Source organism: Polypterus senegalus, chromosome 11 (assembly GCF_016835505.1).
Source record: "Polypterus senegalus isolate Bchr_013 chromosome 11, ASM1683550v1, whole genome shotgun sequence".
In the NCBI taxonomy this organism is placed as follows: domain Eukaryota; kingdom Metazoa; phylum Chordata; class Cladistia; order Polypteriformes; family Polypteridae; genus Polypterus; species Polypterus senegalus.
The window spans coordinates 48,408,779-48,430,612 of record NC_053164.1 but is presented as its reverse complement, the minus strand read 5'-3'; the positions used below and the strand labels follow the sequence as shown (position 1 = coordinate 48,430,612).

General features: G+C 35.7%; 1 protein-coding gene across 2 annotated transcripts; it reads right to left on the bottom strand.

The window, feature by feature from the left end:
* Positions 1 to 84: 84 nt before the first annotated feature.
* kctd9a (potassium channel tetramerization domain containing 9a) lies at positions 85 to 21,790 on the bottom strand. Of its 2 annotated transcripts, none has more exons than XM_039768556.1 (12): positions 21,584 to 21,790; positions 20,537 to 20,658; positions 20,272 to 20,315; positions 16,690 to 16,783; positions 15,266 to 15,324; positions 9,188 to 9,316; positions 8,232 to 8,299; positions 7,425 to 7,520; positions 7,071 to 7,220; positions 5,313 to 5,418; positions 899 to 1,032; positions 85 to 460 (listed from the first exon to the last, which is right to left on the bottom strand). In XM_039768556.1, the coding sequence occupies exons 1-12, from the start codon at positions 21,629 to 21,631 to the stop codon at positions 344 to 346; spliced, it is 1,167 nt and encodes a 388-aa protein (XP_039624490.1). In that variant the 5' UTR covers positions 21,632 to 21,790; the 3' UTR covers positions 85 to 343. The 2 variants fall into 2 exon arrangements, with proteins under 2 accessions (XP_039624490.1, XP_039624491.1); XM_039768557.1 differs by lacking the exon at positions 21,584 to 21,790 and adding an exon at positions 21,335 to 21,525.
* Positions 21,791 to 21,834: the final 44 nt, after the last annotated feature.

The following is a 21,834-nucleotide window of genomic DNA, read 5'->3' as shown; positions in this document are numbered from 1 at the left end:
AACACAAATATGCATCACTGAGAATATGCAGCACTTAATTATGGGCTTTGGGTTCATACAAATTACATCTGAAAAAATTAAACACAAATATACAAACAAGAGGGTCAAAATGAAATATTAATATTAAACTACTGCATGGTATGCCCAAAGATCCACTTCATTCATGGTAGGCACTGGCAGGACGTATGGCTTTTGGAACAGCTGATCAATCTGGTTTGGTTTGATGCTTTGCTGGGGAAGGAAAGAACACATCAGCAATTAGCCGGATTTACTGTGGAAATTGGGGGAGATGAAGGAAGGCAGCTTATCAATACAGGTGAATAGTCTTCACTGCCTCGCCTAGTTATCTGACACTTTGTGACATGTGCAAAGGTGTCAGCATCTCTTCAAAAATTGCCCCTTTGACATTGGAACCACGAAGGTTTGCCTCCTGCAAGTCACAGCCTGAAAGGTCACAGTTCTGGGGAAAAAAAAAGAAAAATATAACCAATTAATTTGCCTCAACTGAACTTCAAGGTAGTCAACTGACAGTAGTAAAAAAAAAAAAAAAATCTGTCTTTGCAAGGAGAAGACTACTTTTTGTAATTACAAAAGGCAGCTCTTGAATACAACTTAGAAACCTACTAAAACCACAGTTTACTTTATTAAGCATAACACAACCATGATTTATCACATTCAGCATTAAGGGTAGTCTGTGCCTACTCTGGCCACAAGGGGTACATAGGAGAAACAAACCCTGGACAAACCACCCATATTCAAAGCCAGTTTGAAATGGACAATTCCAGCTTAGACACTTCAAAACTGACATAAGAAGTTATTCTTTCAATCAAAAAAATGTACATCGTATTGAAATAAATATCTAATTACCATGCATAATACTCTGACACCCTGAACATACCTCAAGGTCTGTCCCTGCAAGTGTTGCACCTCGCAAGTTGCAGTTCTTTAGCTTTGCATTCTTTAATGTAGCAACCCTCAGATTAATGCCGGTCATCTGACTGCCCTCCATATCCACCCCTTTCAAATTTGCACCTAAAAGAAAAGCACAGCTTTTTAAAATGATGGATTTGTCATAAAGTACACCACAGCATTCAGCTTACCTCAATAACCTAATATATCTGGTAGAAACATTACACACTTCATTTAAATATACTAAGTAAGAGACAGTAATAGATAACAAAAGTAAAGAAGAATGAAAAATACATAATCATTAAAATATACCATATTGCAAATACTTTACACTCAAATATAAACACAAATGAAACCATATAAAACAAAAAAATACCGTGGTCATGTGAAAAAAACAATTCCAGTGTTAATCAGTATTAACAAAAATTAAACTGTTATTTTTATACAGAGTATATAACAAGTGTGAAAATTATGCAAAATTGACAGACACATTCACATATTCAACAAAAAAACATATTTCTTGTTTAATTAAAAAGCTGAAATTTGGCAGGATGGTATATGCGTTTCTATAGCAGTCTGCATTAATATTATTGTTAGACAGTTTGATATAATTTAAATTTCCCCCTCCTAACTTGTAACACATGGGTACATCCCAAGCTCCACTACTGCCCGTGCTCAATTTTAGTTTTAGTTTACCTTTAACCATATTGTATTACAGATTAATGAGATTATCGCCTTTTACTTTCAAGATTTCACTGGTTAATGCATCTTGCATACTTTGTATGACTTCTTATCACAAGCCTATATTCAAGTATATAGATTCTCAGTTCTTTTATATTCTTTTACTTTCTCAGCCTTTTACATTTCCACCCCCAGAACAGAAAAACTGAATCTCCAAAATGCCATGGAGGATTTGATTTAAATTTGGCAACGTTATGCAAAAAGGAAAATTAGTTGACTTTTTTAAAATTTTCAAAACGTTCTTGGCTGTGGGTAGATGGATGACTGAAGATGGGGGGTAGGGTATGGGGCAAAAAAAAAAAAAGGGACATGATTATGTTGTAAAATGGAGAAAGTTCAGTGAAGCTCAAGGAAGGAGCCAAGCTCAATGGTTAAAAGTGCTATTTTTTCCTGTTGACTAACGGCACTCACAGACGCCCACCAGCTCTCATTCTGGTTCGGCGCCAAACCCAGCGCTGAAAATCAACCCACTTCCCAACGAGGCACTTAACACCACTCTTCAATCACTGTGTTGCAAACTCCAAAGGAGAACCATTGGTCTTAGATACTGGAGCTTTAATTTCTAATGGGGAAGCCACAGAAATTGTGCTGTGATGCTTGTAATAAATTGTTTTGGCTCTTCTCTCTTCACAATAATACTTTAGTGTAACACATAGGGTGTTCTGCCATTTATTTATACCCACTTCAGCACTACTTTGCAAATACATTCACATCTGTAGACTTTAAAGGGGGCCTACATAAAGCTGACGATAAAGATGACAGCACAGTGATAAGGAGCTACAAGCTTCTTGCCATATGTTAGGAAAATTTAAAGAGGTCAGGGAATATAAAAGAAAAAAAAAATCATAAGCTTCAGGGATTGTAGTGTTAAAATTGTTCCAGTAGAAACCATTAAAGAATATAAACAAGACAGATTAATGCAGACATATGTTGTAGCCTGCTGGGACTAGCAGAATCCTCATACTGGTGCGATTGTATCAATTAATTTAAATCAAGCATTTATGAAGTGTTTTAGAGGAGATTTCATAATACAGAGATATATATCTTGTGTATCACAAAATAGCCTATAAATATTGTTAAATTATTTATAGGCCATATCACCCAGCCATATTGCACACACTACTGGTAAAAACTTTTACAACATCTGAGTTTTTCTAGTTTTTTCAAATTTAATTGGCTGAAATGCAATGACTGACATAAAATGGTGAAAAGGTAAGCAGTAAACTGCCAGAGGTCTAAATTTAAAGTTTAACAAAAACTGAAGAAAAAGAGATTTCAGAATATTACAAATTGGCCTTTTTCAGGGAACAACTAACAGGTTACAAGCTACAGATGTTCTGCAGCAGTTAAAGTATGTTATGCCAAGTACGTTGAAGAGAACAATTTGCACAGGTGTCCAAATTTCTGATTACTTAAAAACCCTCTGTCACAAAGCAGAGTTGGAAGAAGACTGTTACTACAACCTCTGAAGTATCACTTGGACAATATTACACTGTAGAAGGTTGTAAATCACAGGGATAACGGCAAGAAAACACCAATTAACAAATTACACGAGACACGGCATTATTACACTTTAGAGAAATTGCAAAAAAATAAATAAATACATTAATCAAAGTATCAGCAAGTACAATGGCGTCCTACACAATCCAAAGGCAATTAAACCTCTGATAGAAGAGACCTGACAGACCCAAAGTCAAAACCCAATCAGAAGACAAGCTTCCTAAAGGTCACCAGCTTGTGTTCTAGGTGCCCATAGCACAACAGCTTCAAGCACAACTTAACAGTGGTCAAAAAAAGCAAGTCTCAGTTTCTCCTGTTAGGAGGACACTTTGTATTGCAGGTCTGACAGGGCAAACAGCTGTAATAAAGCAATTCCTTAAAAGGACAAAACAAGGCCTTGAAATACCGGCTTTGGACTACTGCAGACTGGAAGAAAGTCTTACGGACTGATGACTCAAAAATGTATATCTTAGGTTCATCATGCAGGGTATTTGTATGCCAAGCTGGTGAAAGGACGGTTCCTCAGTGTGTGACACCAGCTGTGAAGCATGGAGGAGGAAGTGTGATGGTCTGGGTTTATTTTGCTGGAGGCGGAGTTGGTGACTTGCACAGTGTGACTGGCATTCTGAATCAAAAGCGTTACCACAGTTTGGCTGTTACAGCAAAAGGTCGCTACTTTGATGAATCAAAAATGTTAAAAATATCTGGCACACTTAATGATTCTTTGACTTATTTTTAATTTGCCATTATTTATTTGTTCTGTACCTTGCTTTCATGTAACACTAAGAACCTAAACTGAATACATTTCTATAAAAACTGAAAAAACTGAGATGTTCTAAATCTTTTCACCTGTATTGTACAATATTACTTATTATATGACTGACAACTTTATCCAAGTCAGTTTACAAAATATAAGATAAAATGGGTCACATTTCTTTTGTTTTTTCAACTGGAGCACAGGCAGGTAAAGTCACTGGCTCATGGATACACAGTGTTAGTAGCAGGATTTGAACCCACAACCTCAGGGCTTGAAGTCCTAGGATCAAAGGCTTAACCCTTAACCGCTACACCACACTGCCTGCCAATAATGTTCGCCATTTATGTAAATGTAAAACACTAATATTGTATAGAGAAAAGTACTTAGTTACATAGTACTTCTGACACACCCAATTACAGATATCACTACAGCTGAGGCCCATAGTGGTAACACAGCTAGATTTTAATAAAAACAAAAAGTGCAGAAATATGTCATTTTAACCAACCAGAGGGAAGGCTACAGTACTGTTAACTAGCTATGTTACACAAACACAAAACGAGACAAACCCAGCTTCACCAATCCACTGCATTTGGACATGTTTCATGAAATCAAAACTGCCAAAGCAAAGTTACAGGAATATAAAGAGAACATACAAATTCCAGAAAGAATCCACGAAATCACACTGGTATCCAAGCTCCATAAAATCAGCAGTTGTACTTTCTATATTGGATAGCATAATTAATACCAACCAACAAAAGAAGAAATAAAAGCAGTTCAAAAATGCTTTACAAACAGCACATTAGAATAAAAATACTTAAGATATTTAACATATTAACATTAATACTGATATAATGGAGTTCTTGACACTAAAAATTGCATCATTTTAGTACAGTTTATAAATCAGAAATTTTAGAATACACAATTGCATCAGGTCTTTAAAAACTACAGGGCAAGTCAAAATTATGTTAACATTTGAATGGCGGAAACAATTTATTCACGAAACATACTTCATATGTGCAAGATGATTTATAGGAATGTCTCAACCAGTTCGCCATCATGTTCAACACACAAAAAACAACGAACAACCGTACCATTTAAAGCCCAGACACACATTTCGCACGGAATAGATGATACCACAGTCCGTATTCTGTCCTTCAGGTGATTGATATCACAAACGTTCTTGCTAAACACATGCTCCTTCAACATACCCCACAACCAGAAATCACAGGGTATCAAATCAGAGGAGTGTGGAGGCCATGGCAATGGTCCACCACAACCTATCCATCAACCTGGAAAGGTGAGGTCGAGACAAAAATAATCCACTAGTGTTAACATAATTTTGATTCACCCTGTATATACTCTATCTATATACTTACACACACACAGTATATATAATATATATCACCTTCCAGATTGGCCTTGAGCCCTGAAGGGTCCTCAAAGTTGCAGCCCTTGAGCGAGGCCCCCTCAGCATTAGAACACAACATCTTCACTCCTTGTAAATTAGCACCCTGAAGAGAAAGGAGTATAAAGGGTACAACCCCAGGGTAAAATGAATATTTTCATTCTTTCAGCCAAACAGAAAAAAATCTTAAATAGTCAGTACACAAAATGAGGCTCTGACTGTACTCAAATACAAAACTTCAATACTAACTCATGGTGTACAGTACTCCACAACATTGATCCCTCCCTCTCCAAATATATAAATCTATATGTAAAAATCTAAATACATTTTACTGAGCAAATATGTAAAAATAACATTAGAGAACATCAAGTAACATTAGATTTTCGAATTTCTTTTCCAGGACTCTAGTAAATTAACTATTTCGCTTATATTTATAAAGTATCTTTCATTGAATACAAGGTTCTCTGCAACACCCAGGAATATAATTTAAAGTAGCATGAGAAAATTCAGGGCAGCACTGTGGTGCAGTGGGTAGTGCTGCTTTGCAGTTAGGAGACCCGGGTTCGCTTCCCAGATCCTCCTTGCGTGGAGTTTGCTTGTTCTCCCCGTGTCTGTGTGGGTTTCCTCCCACAGTCCAAAGGCATGCATTCTAAATTGTCCCTAGTGTGTGTGTGTGTGTGTGTGTGTGTGTGTGTGTGTGTGTGTGTGTGTGCGCGCATGCCCTGCGGTGGGCTGGCGCCCTGCCCGGGGTTTGTTTCCTGCCTTGTGCCCTGTGATTGGCTCCAGCAGACCCCCATGACCCTGTAGTTAGGATATAGCGGGTTAGATAATGGATGGATGAGAAAATTCAGATGAATATATTTAAGATGCTTAATAAGTGAAAAATAAACATTTGTAGATCTTGCTTATAAATAGATTTGGACAAAGAAAACTATAATAAAAATAGCATACTATAGTCGGCATGGGGACAGCAGCTAGATGTGTCAATCAGGTCATAAAATTAAAGGCAACTATCCAAATGTACACTGCAAGTACTATGACAGCATGTACAAAGCAGAAAACTATTGAGTTCCAAAGAATAGTTGCATAATCAAATTTTGGTAGAGTGAGAAGGCTGGTAGCAGAAGAATATCTTACACATCTGTTAGGTCGGTACACAGCAAGCAATCAGAATTGGTAGTCTTCTCTTTGGAATATCCAGCTTTCTAAATTGGGAACATATTCCAAGATGATTTAATATGTGATAAGATCACTGGATATTATGAGCCAAACGAAGGGATTATATGTTAATTGCCAGAAGCAAAACAGTAGCCAGTTCTTACTGCATCATTTTTAAACACTTGCTTTGCTTGTTTGGAAAAATAATTCGTTTTTGGTGAAAAATAGGATGACAAGTCACTGTTCTGCAAACAAAGTTTGACAGTGTTTAATACAGCCTGGATACTTTAGTCTAAAAGAATGCCACTTAACTACCTAGCACACTCACCCAGACTCATCCACTCCTACGTATACTTGCTAAATGTCTATAAATGTAGTAAACAAACCCTGTTGGGAATTTTGTTGAATCAAGGTCATAACAGCACAATTAACTTCAATTTTAGCATTGCTTTGTGTCAGGAGACACAAGAGAGCAAAACAGTACAAATATCTAAATACATCTTATTTTATACTAAAATAGCAATTATTTGTATTGTCTACGTCATTACCTCAAAACCAGTAAAGAAATAGAGAGGATAAAAAAAAAGGGAGGCGACCTACATCTAGGTTAGCTCCAGAAAGGTCAGCCCGTTCCAAGTTAGAACAGCACAGGTTGGCATGTGTCAGATTGCAGCGACTAAGATTGGCCATTTTGAAGTTGATGTACCGCAAATCAAGTCGGGACAAATCTGCACCACTGAAATTAAGGCCCTGTGAGGCAACAATAGAGAAACAATTGCAGTAAGCTATGATAAATAGACCTAATAGAGCAATAATCTATTTATAATGACACACATTACAATGACCAAAAAAAAAACACACCACTAGATAATGTAGGCAGTAGAAAGAGAAAAAGAGAGTGCTGGATACAGGAGTAAGGAGATGGGGGATTAAAATTCAAAAGACAGCTGTTACCTGGCAGCGCAGCTCTGATTTGGTAGGAGTAGCTAAAAGGAATCGGACAAACTCCTTGCGTGAAATAGGGGAGTGATCCTCAGGAGGCTGAGAATTCTGAAAAGAAAGAAAAAAATAAAAATTAATGCTTGATTAATGCTTACAAATTAAAAAAAAAAAAAAAATCATTTTTACAATATAAAATTATAAAAAAGCTCCTCAAATTAATTTTGTTTGTAACATTTTAATTATGTGTTGGTAATGCCACATACTTAAAATGAAGTTATGCATTTGTAACACATTTTTGCTTATCATGGCACCAGACAGTAATAACATATTATATGTTGGTGGACACACAAATAGGACAGTAAACTGTAAATGTTACAATAATGTTACTAGGTTTCATAACTTCTTTCAGGTGGCTGTCTAGAATGTTGGAATCTGTTTCTTTACTAATTTTCATTCACTTGATAAATAAATCAGACTTAGAATGCCAAATTAAATTGTTATTTAGAACTGAATTAAAACCTCTTTTTACATCAAAATTTGAAAAGCTCAGAGATCATGGAGCATCTAGCGAGTCACAGACATGTGTTTTTTTTTTTTAATATATAAAAAACATCCAGTACAACAGACATGTGACACAAGAACATCACAAATTAGTTTTCCATGACTGATGGTATTATTGTTAACAAAGCATGATTCAACACTAACTAAACTGACAGGGACTAGATTATTCCTTCCTTAAAGAAACCCACTACCTGTAATCCAGGACAGGTCCAAAACTTTCAGGACTAACGTTGTTCAACTGTAGCAGGTTTTCTTTACCTTTATGGCAACTTCTAGCTGTTCAGCCAGCTGCTCTATTCCAAAAAAGCGAGCCTCTTCAAGCACACCTACACAGAAAGAGGAGCAGGCAAGTGTATGAATGCTGCTGCCAGACAGAAATATTTGATCAAATGCAACACATCACACCTCAACTATCTCAAATATACTAACTTGCTATCTGATATCATAGGACTTTGCTACTGACTCACAAAGATGTAATTCCAGCACTTCAAACTCTCATCATTACTTGTCTATCAGCAATACTTTGCCTGCCCCACAGTGAAACGTTTTTTGACCCCAACATTAACTCTATTTCAGAAAAGGATATGCAACTCTTAGCAAATAGTTACAGTATGTAGCCTTGTCTCTCTGAAACTCTCTTCCCAAGTTTTTTCTGAGAGTCCCCAAAAGCATTGAAAAATTGAAATTGTGACTTAAAATCCACTTCTGTGCTTACTTTGTAGACCAGCTAAAACTGAATCATTTATTTTATTTATTTATTTTCAGATGCTTATGTTTATACTATAGTGATGACTCCACCATGTCTTTATTAACTTTTACTATTTTTTTCTATTGTATTGTTATTTTTTCAGGATCTTCCCTGTTCTTAATAATCTTTCACTGTAATTTGTCATATTTTTGATTAATCTTTTATTAAACTTTGTCTGGTTGCTTAGAAATGCATTATTGCATGCTCAGTAAAATACCACGTGTGAAAACAGTATAGACCACTTATTATATTATTGTTACAACAACACAGTGAAACCAACTAAATAGGGTATGTTTAATGTATTGCATTACCTTTCCTTACACGTTCCTTAATTAAGAAGATACATAAAATTTTAGAATTTAAAAAGAACAAAAATATTAAGTGCAGTTTTAACTATTTTATTTGTGTTATCACATTAAATGGTTGTCTGAAGCTCAGCACCATGACAGAATATAACAGTACACACCCAAAAGGTTGATGCCTTCATTGACAATGAGCTGGCCATGTCTTAGGTAGTTTAGGATTGGTTCAAAGTACTCAGGGCTACGATCAATCAAGTATGCTCCATTATGATCTTGCTTGTTTCCCCAAACATCTAAAGGAAGAAAATACATGTTTTCAAAATCCTGAACAGAGATTTTCCATTTAATTTACAATGCATGTATATTTACAGGCTTCCTGTAAAGATTTTTTAGGAGAATAAAGTTAGCACATTAAACAAATCACAGTACATATGATGTTTACCCTTGACTAAAAACGACAAACACCATTAGCAAAGAGCCATGTACAAAAGTAAATTTAGCAGCAGATGAAACACAAAAAAAGGTAATGAAAAAAATTATTTAAAATGCTACCACCATATAAAAATTCTGTAACAGATCCAGTGGAGACAAATTACTAAGGGCATTGCCTTCCCCGGAGCGCTAGGTGGCAGTGGTGAATCAGACTCCCACAGGGCTCCATGGAAGATGGAGTTTGGCACAGCCCTGTTGGGTTCTGGGGGCACTGCCAGGGGGTGCTCCAGGCACTGCTGTGCCCTTTGTTGAAGCACTTCCACATCACCCAGAAGTGATGCCGGAAGAAGTTCACCGGACACCTGAAGCACTTCCGGGTGCCCTATAAAAGGTGCCAGCTGCCACTACTCCAAGAGCCAGAGTTGGGAGGAAGGGAGATGAAAAGGAGATGAAGAGAAAGGAAAAGAAGAGGGTATTGTATGGTGTTTTGCAGCTGTCAACTGTGCTGTATAGGTGGGAAACAGGAGAAAGTGTTTCCCAGGGGGTAAAAATTTAAACATATGTGCTGAACTTTTGTCCTGTTTGTGTCTGTGTCAGGGTTGGGTGGCAGAAGCATTCTCTGCAGGTCATATATTTACACACACACACACGTTTTCAGATTACAACCCTGCAAAACAGATAAAAATATAATTGTGGCTGAAAATGAAATCTGAAATTATATAAATACCACTTCAGAGAAAATATTAAATCATTTTATGTTAACTATTATACCCTGCTGATGAAGGTAAGGACTTGCCATAATTCCAAGTTCAATTTTTTCATTTTGCATCCATCTTCATACTTTAACTGCTTTATCGGCACAGCCAGCTTTCAATTTCAACCACTGATTTAATCAACAATGACTCACTTTTTAGCTACTGTACTAGCACCTTTTAGACCAAACAAATATTGAAACTAACAAGTTGTTTATTATTATAAAAATACAGTCAAAGGGTATTTTGTAACTAAGAAACCATTTATGTGAATGTTGAAGCTGTACTGTAGCACATTACAGGCTTCTTAGCATTAAAGAACTTTATCAATTGCTCTTAAATGCTAGTGTTTGTAAATATAAAGATATTAAAACATTAAAGAAACATTCAAGTAAAAAGAACATTAATGTGGCCTTTTTCCCAAAAAACAAGGCCCTTGGCCTGAGAATTTTTTAAGGGATGCTGTACAATGGCTGATCTGCACTCTGAACCCCACAAAAGGTCATGCGAAAAGACAACTTTCATTCAGGGATTACTAAAGAATATCTCAAAAAGACCACTAACACATCTAAAGGCCTTACGTTTCTATATAACTAAACAAAAAGGTTTTTGTAACATTCACGTTTTTTGCGAGAAAGAACAGCATGTCAATGTACTCTCTCATGAGGTATGCTTTTGTTGGGCTGCAAATAAGCCCTGATGTAATGAATTCCCATTTCTGTAGCAACACCTGAAAGTATAGGAGCACACAGAAGAGCAATGCCACTGTTTATTATCCATTTGAGGACTGAAATGTTATAGCCTCACATTATATAGTAAATGCAATGACATTTTTAAACTGCTAGTAATAAAATAAAAAAGTAGCACACTTTGCAGAGTGGTTAAAAATCAAGGGAACAATGGAACATTAGTGCTAAAGAATTCTGAATGAACATCACAGAATTAAATTGTCCTGAATGTAAAAACCTCTCTGGCAATGTCTTAAATTGGCTTGAATCTTACTTTGTTAGTTGTGCTAATTATACTTCGAAGATGCATGATATTTTGTATGGCGTTCCACAAGGATCTATCCTGGGTCCACTGCTCTTTTCTATCTACATGTTTCCATTAGGTCAAATTATCTCAAGGCATAACATCAGCTACCACAGCTATGCCAATGACACACAAATGCATTTATCAATAGCACCTGATGACTCAAACTCTCTTGGATCTCTCTGAATGGACGAGTAGTAATTTTCTCAAACTAAATAGAAAGAAAACAGAAATCTTAGTTATTGGCAAAAATGGATATAGTGAGGGTGTTAGAAAGTAACTTGACCCATTAAGCTTAAAAGTCGAGATGGAGGTAAAGAATTTAAGGATAATTATTGACTCTGACCTAAAATTTAAATCACATATTAATCAGATTACCAGGACAGCATTTTTCCCACTTAGGAATTATAGGAAATGTTAGAGCACTTATAACTTTGCAAGATGCTGAAAAATTAGTTTATGCTTTTGTTTTCAGTTAACTAGTTTACAGTAACGTACTCCTTTCAGGACTACCCAAGAAAGACATCATTCGTTTGCAACTAGTGCAAAATGCAGCTGCCAGAATCTTAAACTAGGAAAAGAAAATCTGAGCACATCCTCTCCAGTTTTGATGTCATTACATTGTTTAACCGTGCCATTCATAGTTGACTTTAAAACTACTGGTAATGGTTTACAAAGCCTTAAATAATCTCTCTCTGTCCTATATTTTGGAATGCCTGTCACTATGCACTCCAAGTCATAACCTTAGATCTTCGAATCAGCGTCTGCTTATAATTCCAAGAGTTAAACTTAAAAGAAGTGGTAAGACAGCCTTCTGCTGTTATGCATCTAAAATCTGGAATAGTTTACTGATAGAAATTCGGTAGGCTAATACGGTGGAGCATTTTATGAAAATGTACTAATATGAAAATGTGCTATAAAAATAAATGTAGTGGTCAGTTAAATGTTTAATGCATCAGCTACAAAAGAAAAATGTTTATTTGGTTTGTATAGATTGAAACATTAAATCCCTACTTTAAACGCAACACTTTACAGGTTTATACTTATTAATGTTTCCGTAATTTAAAAATAAGATTCCTTCTATTGTCTCACGTGTCAGTCCTTCCAAGTGTTTGACCAAATTGGCTGTGTTAGCCCCTGTAGTTGGTATTGCATGTTAGCCAATCTTGCATACAGGTTTGCATTTATCTTGTGTTTTTTGCCACCATTTGTGATACCATGAAAAATGAGTATTACAGCAATTTTAAAATGTTAAAATCAATTATCAATATTGCGATACTTTTGACGTTACTGAGTGACAGTCCTTTTTCAAACATAAGGACTCATCTTACAAGTCTCCACGACAATAAGAATATGTTCTGTGCACCATAACAGTTCACAGTTGCACTTTGGAGACCGCAAAGATGTTTGAAAGTCTTATTTGCCCCCTAGTGATCATAATTATTCATGTAACACCTGTAGGAACCTCATTAAAGAGCTTATCATATAGCTTAGGAGTAAAATTAAACCATATTTGCACACATTCTTCATTAAATTTGACATCATCTTATAAATGTATATCTGTAATTTCATATGTAACTGTGGTATGGGACAAATATGAAAGATTTTTTGAAACTGTAAAATAACATTGTTTGTGGAGGCTGGTATACAATGATGTCAATGCCATGCGGTGATTCTTAAATCAAAGCATTGCTTGAACTTTGAACTTTTATGCAAAAAAGGAGGCCATATCAAAAGTAGCACTATTGAAATCTAAATCACATACAAAATTTGCTTGGAGCTACTTTCTCTTAACAATTAACAAGATCACCATAAATGGAAGGGATGGAAAAATCAATTATTATTGAAGCACACTAAGCATATGTGCAGAGATACCCAGAAACAAAATGGTGGCCTTCAAAACTTGTCTCTCATATTAGTCCGAATTCCCTTGTAACAGTATCCAATTGTTATACAGATGTATTTTATATATATATAAAAAAAATATATATGTATTTAAAAATGGCTTATATTTTTGTCCAAGCTCATTTATGTTCAAACAAGAAGTCCTGAAGATGATGACCCTTTGGTGAACAGCCAACATGACCATCATTGGTATAATATACATATTATTCCATGTACACAACGGTACAAATAGTATTACACCAGAATATTATATATGAAGCTTTTTCAACATACATCATACACTGCTATATTATGACAAACTAGCTACACTGTCTTTGAAGGAATGTAATACAATAATTTTAAAATATTTGCTCTCTCTTGCCTTAAGTGCACCTTTAGTGCCTTTCTTCTCTATCCACATGTCTAAACAGTTCTTGACCAGCACTTTCTCTTTTGAGCACATTCCAGTAAAAACTGTTTCTCAGGCCCTGTCATTACTTTTGGGGCAAATTTCTAGTCTCCTGTCTGGTTTTATACTTCCTGTCTTTGAAGGGAACTATCTCAGTGTGCAACCTATGCCTTTTCTCTTCCTCATGTGTCTCACCCTCAAACTTCCTCTTTTGATCGCATCACCAAAGCAAATTTGATCAATTAGATTGCTCGGAGGGACTGACCACACACACACAGACCTTAATTTTTTTTATTATATAACAGATAGTGGTGTTTAGAGTTTTCAGGTAAAGGAGACCGTAGTTACAAGGTAAAGTAATTATAATCACTATTTATTGTGCCAGACAGTGGTGACATATGGCTTATTGTTTAGCATACACCAAGTAAGAATTTCACTGTACTGTGCACATGACAATAATGACTCTATAAACCGATTACAATGTGTCTATATTAATATTAAAAAATTAAGATTAAATTTCTTAATATTGCAATTCAGGGTTTCTGAAAATATGTTCTTATTTTTTAGCATAAAACCTTTGTACCTCTACCAACTATTAATGTGCTTGGATAAAGGTTACCACACCAATAACTAGTCTGTGAAAGTAGTAAACATTTAGACTAAAATACACTCTAGCTGATTATGTATGACTGAACTGGGTGAGGAGCAAGTGTGGCAGGTCTTGCTTCAGTTAAGGCAAGATGACAAAATCAGCAATGTTTTGCTGCTTGCATACTCACTCACAATATGTACTGTAAATCAGGTAGGGGGTCAGACTCAATATTACCAAGGACCAAAAATAACACTGTTTGTTGATTCTGGCCCGAGTCTGGCATAAACAATTACAACCATGCAGAGCTGGCTCTAGTGTTTTTGCGATTGGCAATTACCATAAACGTATAAATATACCACATTTTTTGCAAGATAAAAGGAGTAATATTATAATAAGGCAATCTTAGTAAGACTCTACCCTAAATCATTGTTTCCCAGCCTCGGTCCTGGGGACCCACTGCAGGTTTTTGTTCCAACCAGCTTCTGTTTTTAATTGGTCTCCTGGGCTAATTAAATGATGTGCAATTTCCCCAAGTTCTGTGTTTTGGGAACAATATAGAAATTAGAAAACTAAGTTTGGTTTAAAAAAAAAAAATAAAATAAAAAATAAATTATATATCGGTTGGGAATAATGTATTTTTTAGCAATATTTTCATCTTGATTTTCATTCTACTTTTCTAGGTGTTCTAATGGTTTAATTTATCCATTATTTACTAATTAGTAGGTCTGATGCTAAAGTACTTGCAGCCTTTGATTATTCAGTGTTTGCCAGAGTGTCTGCGCTGATCATTTTTAATTGTCATTAATAAGATACAATGAAGGGGAAAAACTGCACAGAGAAAGAGCAAATATAATGAAATCAACAGAAGAGAGTTAAGCATTTAAATCTATAGCAAATATAGAAATATTTCTAAATGTCTTATAAATATAAACATCATGCTGCGGTGCTCTTCTGAATGTAGACGAAAAGAAAAATAATATCAGCTAATTAAATGAGATCAGTGTTATCAGGTGTTGTCACTGATTAGGAATCTGGTTGGAACAAAAACCTGCAGCCACCATTGGGGTGGGGATAGGTTGGGAAACCCTGCCCAAAATGGCACCTGATAGACCCACACACCTGTCAATTAGCAGAAACCCACCTTTATCTTTGAACATGTGTGCCAGCATGCTGTCTGGCTCCTTACTAACCAATGTGCTCCTAATAAAAAGAGGGAAAAAAAAAGGATTAGCAAAGAAATAGAACCACTCTATTTTTTTTAAGACTTATAGTGGTCAATTATCTGTAACATGTCACATGGAACAACTTTTTCCTCTTCTTCATTTCGAAGCATATTACACATTTAAAACTTCTAATAAGGAAAAAAAATCAAAAACTACCAAGTATCTCATTGGTTTTGAAATATTAGCTTTTAAATAAAAATCTGTTTAAACAGATCTGATGTTAATGAAGTCTAAATTGGGGTGCTTCTTTCCTTGTATCTTTTGCTGCTCCAATGGGCGCCAATCTATGCAACTGAATTAAACTACTTTAAATTTGTGTGGGCTTACACTTAACATTAAAAATCTCAAAGACTCTATTCAACCCTTTTCTTTTCATGTCGCAAATTTGAAATACATGCAAGTAGGTAAAGATCATCAGTAATATGCACTATATCCAAACATGCAATTCATACAAAAACTCCCTCATTTTCATTCAATCACAGCAGCCTTTTAATTAAAGAATGCAATACTGATGGTAATTACAATAAAAGTTTCAATATAATATTAAATAACCCACAGAAAAATAACCTGTTAAGAATAATGCAGTTAGCCATGTAAATTAAAGTTCTACTTATTTTGTATGTTCTCAAAAACATATTAACATAGTAATTGATTTACAAATGTGAAAGACAAAGAGACTTGAAAAATAAGGTGATCTTAACTACTGTCTCCTCAATTTCAAAATATAGACAAATATATTCTCATCAATTAATTACATGGTTCTAAAGTAGTGTTTGGTTTAGCATGTGTTTTTGGAGTGTTTGTCTAAAAATGAAGGTTGTCATTTAGTCTGTATTTAGACAATTTAAAAACTATGTTTTAGTGTAAGTATTTAAACACTGTTTTGTAAAAATCACTACCTTTAAGTGAAATTACTAAAAGTAAATATTTGAAGGTGTCTTCACAAATTCTTCTATCTGCCACAGAAAGAACATAACCGGAACTATGCATTACTGAATGTTACCTCAAAAAAGACTTGCTTTAGTGTTTACCGAGTACAACATTGAAAAGTACATACATGGAATATGTTATAACTGTATTTTGTCTCTTCTGAAAGAGCCATGATAATGTAAAAGAAAGTTTGTTTTTTGTAAAAACTCAGTTTACTCTTGGTTACTCACTCCAGGCCAAAAAAGTGAAGTTGTAAAGTTTTTTATAGAACAAAGTCAAAGCAATTATTGTGTTATTGAGTCACACTTGCCAAGGACCATAACCTTTTAATCAAATCTCAAAGAAAGATCTATTCATAAGAAGGCAAACTTAAATTCAAACAGATGCAAATTGAGCCGTTAGTTCATAGTACCGTGTTGTTGTGAAACAGCGTCCACCGATGTTTAAAGTCAGCCAGTCTGTATGGTTACCCAAGCGGTCAGACACCTTTGTTTCAGTTTGGGGATCTACAGGGGTAAAAATAAAAAATAATGAATATAATTTGTCTGAAAGCTTGGTTTAGTACATTTAGACAGATATCAGAGACAATAAATGTGGAACAAGGTACTATTCCCAAATAAAGGAATCAACACAAAAATTACTAATATGATGCACAACATGTACTGTACGCAGCACTATTAACTGTATAGAAAACAAAGTGATCAGACTCAGCTACATTAATGTGGCACAGGTTATAATGTTCAAACTATGTTTAACATATTCATCAGAAAATTAATCAGGAACATTAATATTTAGTACATAAACTCATTTTAATTTTCATTTGACAATGACTTTTGCATTAGAATGTATAAATGTCTATTTTATATGCTAATACAGGCTACCCAAACATATGTTTGTTTTAATTTGTAGGATGAAAGTAAAATTATGTCCCATTTCTATTTTTCCTTGCAAAAACTAAACAGATTCTTGGCTTGCGGGCAGGACTGTTAGTGCACAGAGAATATTCCACTTTTGTATGTGCAGTCTAATAGAATGCTTCTTCATTGGAAAATATTAACATTTCACTCAACATTATCAATATGTCAGACAAATGGTTGAAGAATGTCTGTCAGAATCACATATTAGATTTCACCACTCAAGAATTTATACTTAACAAGATGATAGCTTCGACACACATTCCAAGTTTTAGACATGCATGCAACTCAAAGGCTGCAATAAATGTCCATGAAACTTCCAGAGGGCTGCTGCTTTTATTAAATACTAGCCGCCCCCCACAGCTCCACCCACGTAGTAGTGAAACAGGAAAACTTTAAAAATCAATACACAAACAGGTATCGCCAGCTAAGTGGAGGCAACGTACACTCCAAAACGTGGCAACAGGTAGACCAACTGGAACGAAGGCTGGCGCGTTAGTAAGGAGGGCCCTGCCTGGCTCCCTGACTCATGCTTCCCCCTCCCCTCAGCCCACAGCCTGCCTCGGATTAGCATGAATATAGTTTGCTTGCAGGAGCAATATGATTCTTAGCGCAAAGAGAGAAGTCGGAAAATCAACCAGAATGTTCAAGCAAATAACGAATTTAAATTGGGTTTGTTCCTGTAAAGTAGTTCTCTCATTCACTAGCTAAGCATAGGTAAGGTACACGCCCCAAGGGTAGTGCGTGAGTGAGTGAGCCCCCTCCCCCCAAAGTCCGCTGTGTCTCCCTTGGATGTGTGGAAATAAATCGGTACCACAAGTGAACTATGATACTTATCACGATGAGAGATGTCACAGAATCAACCGGAATGTTCAAGCAAATTATAGAAAGAAAAAAAAAAAAAACAGACTTAAATAAGCCAAGAACTCCCAAAATGGTGTACCATCTGGTCAGGGTTCCCCACAAATATAAACCCAATGCAGGGAGATACAGCCTGATCTTGGATACTGGTAAATGCTAGCATAAGTCAAAAAGCACTATTCTAGACAATAGCCTCTTTAAATACTCCAAAAGATTAACTATGGTGGACTACTGACAATATCATGTGATTTTTCTTTGAAGTACTACTATTCTTTGGTCTTAAGTTGTTAAGTACTATACTCTTATTGAGCAAAACTACATTCAGCCTATTCTTGCATTTATTTTTTTAAATAAGGACCAAGGTTACCGAACATTGGTAACTATCTGAAACAACAGCTTTCTCCTGTTGATTAATACTAATGAACACTAAACTTAAAAGTTGTTTATTATTAATTGTTAACATTCATCTTTGTTTATCATTGTAAATAGTTATATTTTGCATTAGTCTACCAACTGCTAAAACTGTTTCAAAAATAATGGTAAACCAAAGAAGTTCACCAGAACTAAAAATACTGTAACATTGACAGACTGGTTTCAAGAGAGAGAGAGACAGGCTGCAACACACAGTGCATACTACTCATGGGAGGTTGGCACTCACCTCTTAAGAAGCTATTGTACATGGTTCCAGGGTTGTCTCAATGTTGGCATGAACCGGTTAAAGAAGGTCAGGGGCGTGAGTGAGAGCTTTAACTCCAAGCCCCATGTGAGCTGTGGGGGACTTCAAATTGGTGTAGGTGGTGGACATGGAGGAAAAGAACAAGGCTAGGTGGGAGATGGGAGAGGAGTGGAGTCTCTAAACAGGAGGTTGGCGACATGAAGTGGTGGAATGGAAGCACAGCCAAGGATGAAACTTAGGTTTACACATTGTCCTTTATTGTGTGTTACTTCACTGGTTGAGAACTGCTGCTATAGGCCATAACTTCACTGATAGAGGCCTACTGTTATGCAACAATTTGAGTTGTGTTTATTTAAAAGCTAAGTGGGACAATTAAAGACAATCTTTAAAACTGGAATAACAACTTCTCTTAATGCCAGCACGGTCAGATTTTTGCATACACACATTTCGGAGTTCTTACCACACAAAAGACAGGATTTATAAAAGAAAACTTAACGCAAGAACTTGCATATATTTATGGCAACTATTTTAAAAAAATACTCTTCTGAACAAAATATTGTCTCCCTTCGATATTGCCAAAATGAAAAACTTTCAAAGAAAAAACACTGTTACTTTCAGAATCAAAACCGAAACAAAAGCAGTGTTTGTTCCCTAATTGTATATGGGAAGTTGGTTATGAGGGCATATCAATTGTTTTGAGATTAAATGCTCTGTATAGACCTTAAAAGAAGTAGAAAAATAATGACATCTTTAACACTCCTTAAAAGAAACCAATAATTTTAGACGACACCCATGATGACAACACACTGACACAGTGGTTTGCACTGCTGCGATAATGCTTCAAGACAACAGATTTAAAAGCCCAGCTCAGTCCTTGAGCATTTGGAGTTTGGTCTTCCACCCACACCTCCGTATTTTGCAGGTTATGAGAATTTACATTGTTAAATGGGCCTAGTTTTCCAGGGCCACTGGTGCAGTTGGAGAACTATCTAAGCAACACTGAGTGCCAGTCCACCACAGGGTTTACATATGCACACAACCATACTAGCCAATTTAGAATCACAAATTAACCTTACATGCACATTTCTGGAATGTGGACTACTAAAAAAAAAAAAACAAAACAGGGAGACACAGAATAAATGCAAATTCCACTGTGACTGCACACAGTGAGGGAATATATAAGATTCATAACATGTATTATTTACCATGCCACTTATCAACAAATTGACTTTGTGTTCATTGCATCCCATATCTTGAGAAATTCAAGGCACTGGATCAATGAGGCAGCAGCATAAACCACTACACTACTGTGTCTGATACCCCCAAAATAATATATGGGAATACTGCCCTGCAAAAATTAAAAAATGGGATGGCAAGATGCTACCACTGTGTCTTCTAAGTCCACTGTTTTCTCGGATTATTTTTGAACACCAAACTCATAACATTTCCACTAGATAGAAAAGCCAAACCTTTCATAACCCTTCAATAAAATTTTGTGCGGATACCATTCTTAGTGACTCAGAATATAAATGGGTTTACTTACCAACAAAAGGGTCACCTTCTGAAACATACAAGACGTCATCATCTCTGACATGAAAAGCATAAACAGGAAGTCAGTTGCTTTTATAATATATTGATTTGATCATTTAATTGGATATCATAGAAGGATTAACATGTATACAAAATATTAAGATTAATCTAATAACACCAAACTGCCAGTATAGAGATATTTGCCCCCCAGAACCAGTTTTTCTATACTGAAAGCCACAAGCTGTTCTTCTATCTACATAAAATTAGAAATGACATACCTGATGAGAGCAATATCATCAATCAGTCCTCCTTTTCCATTATAAAACGATGATGCTTTTATTCCTAGCTTGTTACTAGCAACTGATAACAAATCTGCAAGAGTGCCATAAACTGCAACCACCTGTTTATGGAAGAAGTGTACATTATTGCATCACCTCACTATAAAATAAGTCAAATTAAGACAACTTACATGCTGGTTTATTTTAAAGTATGAAATTGTAGTGTTTTAATAAGTGGTTTACTTCTACATTATGCTATTTAAGTGTATACAGAGTTGAAAAATAAAATTATCAAAGTCTTGAATCAATTCATGGTCATAATGTATTGTACACACTTAGATTGTGTTTACTTAGAATGGGCAGTTGTGTAACACGGATTTAAAACCTGGGTAGCCGGAGAAAAATTAGCGAACACAATAAGAGAACATACAAAATTCAAGTACGGAATTTAAACCCTGGATGCAAGATACGTAATGCAGCACCAAAACCTGCGCCACCGGGCTGGCCCCATTTTTGTTACCCGACACCTAACAATGCATTGTTGTTTCTCTAGTTGTTGCTGCTTTCTTCTGTGTTATTTCAGAAACACATTTAATATTCTCGAGATTGTTGATTTGTTTTTAATGTTGCCATTACTTTTACTAATTTTTAACTGAACATTTTTTAATCATCGCCGGATTAGTACATTACTTCTCAATCACAGGATCATTAGATATATAAAAACTACAATAACTACTAGTGTCAGTTGTCTGCAATATAACGATACAAGGATAATTCACAAAGATACACAAATCTCTCCTTCATTTAGCTTTCGGGCGTCTCCCTCTCAATTTCGAACTTTTCCGTCTTTAACTCTCAGTCTCGTTCAGTTTAGGCTGTCATCTCCTTACTAGCGAGCATGCATCTCTGCATTTCCATTACTACCCTCTGTTTATTGTCTCTCAGATGCCCCTGTGTTAATTTTTCTCATCTCGTAGCATTAGACGTTGGTGTTTAGTGCTTTAATTAAATCATTCGCGTCAAACTACCTCAAGCCTTGCTTCTTACCTTGCCGTTTTTGGAAGTACCGTTTACAAAGAGTGTTACCCTCCTCATCTCTAGTGCACCGATTTAATAGTTAAAACAATACAAAAAATACATACATAAAAAAATATAACTTTTGTACTAATTAACCTTCCCTATTAAGAGAGGCAAAAAAAAAAAGATCAGCCTATCCTAAGTGCAGCGAATGGAAGCCTTGCAAACCAACCATAAGTGAGCAGGCGCGTTGCTAACACGTCTGACCAATCGAAAATAAG

Coding starts and splice junctions, on each gene's coding strand:
- kctd9a (XM_039768556.1), bottom strand. CDS start 21,631: ATGAGGAGGGTAACACTCTTTGTAAACGGTACTTCCAAAAACGGCAAG. Junction 9,317..15,265: donor ACACATGTTCAAAGATAAAG/GTGGGTTTCTGC, acceptor TTCTTCCTTTAG/ATGTTTGGGGAAACAAGCAA. Junction 7,521..8,231: donor AGCTAGAAGTTGCCATAAAG/GTAAAGAAAACC, acceptor CTTTCTTTTCAG/AATTCTCAGCCTCCTGAGGA.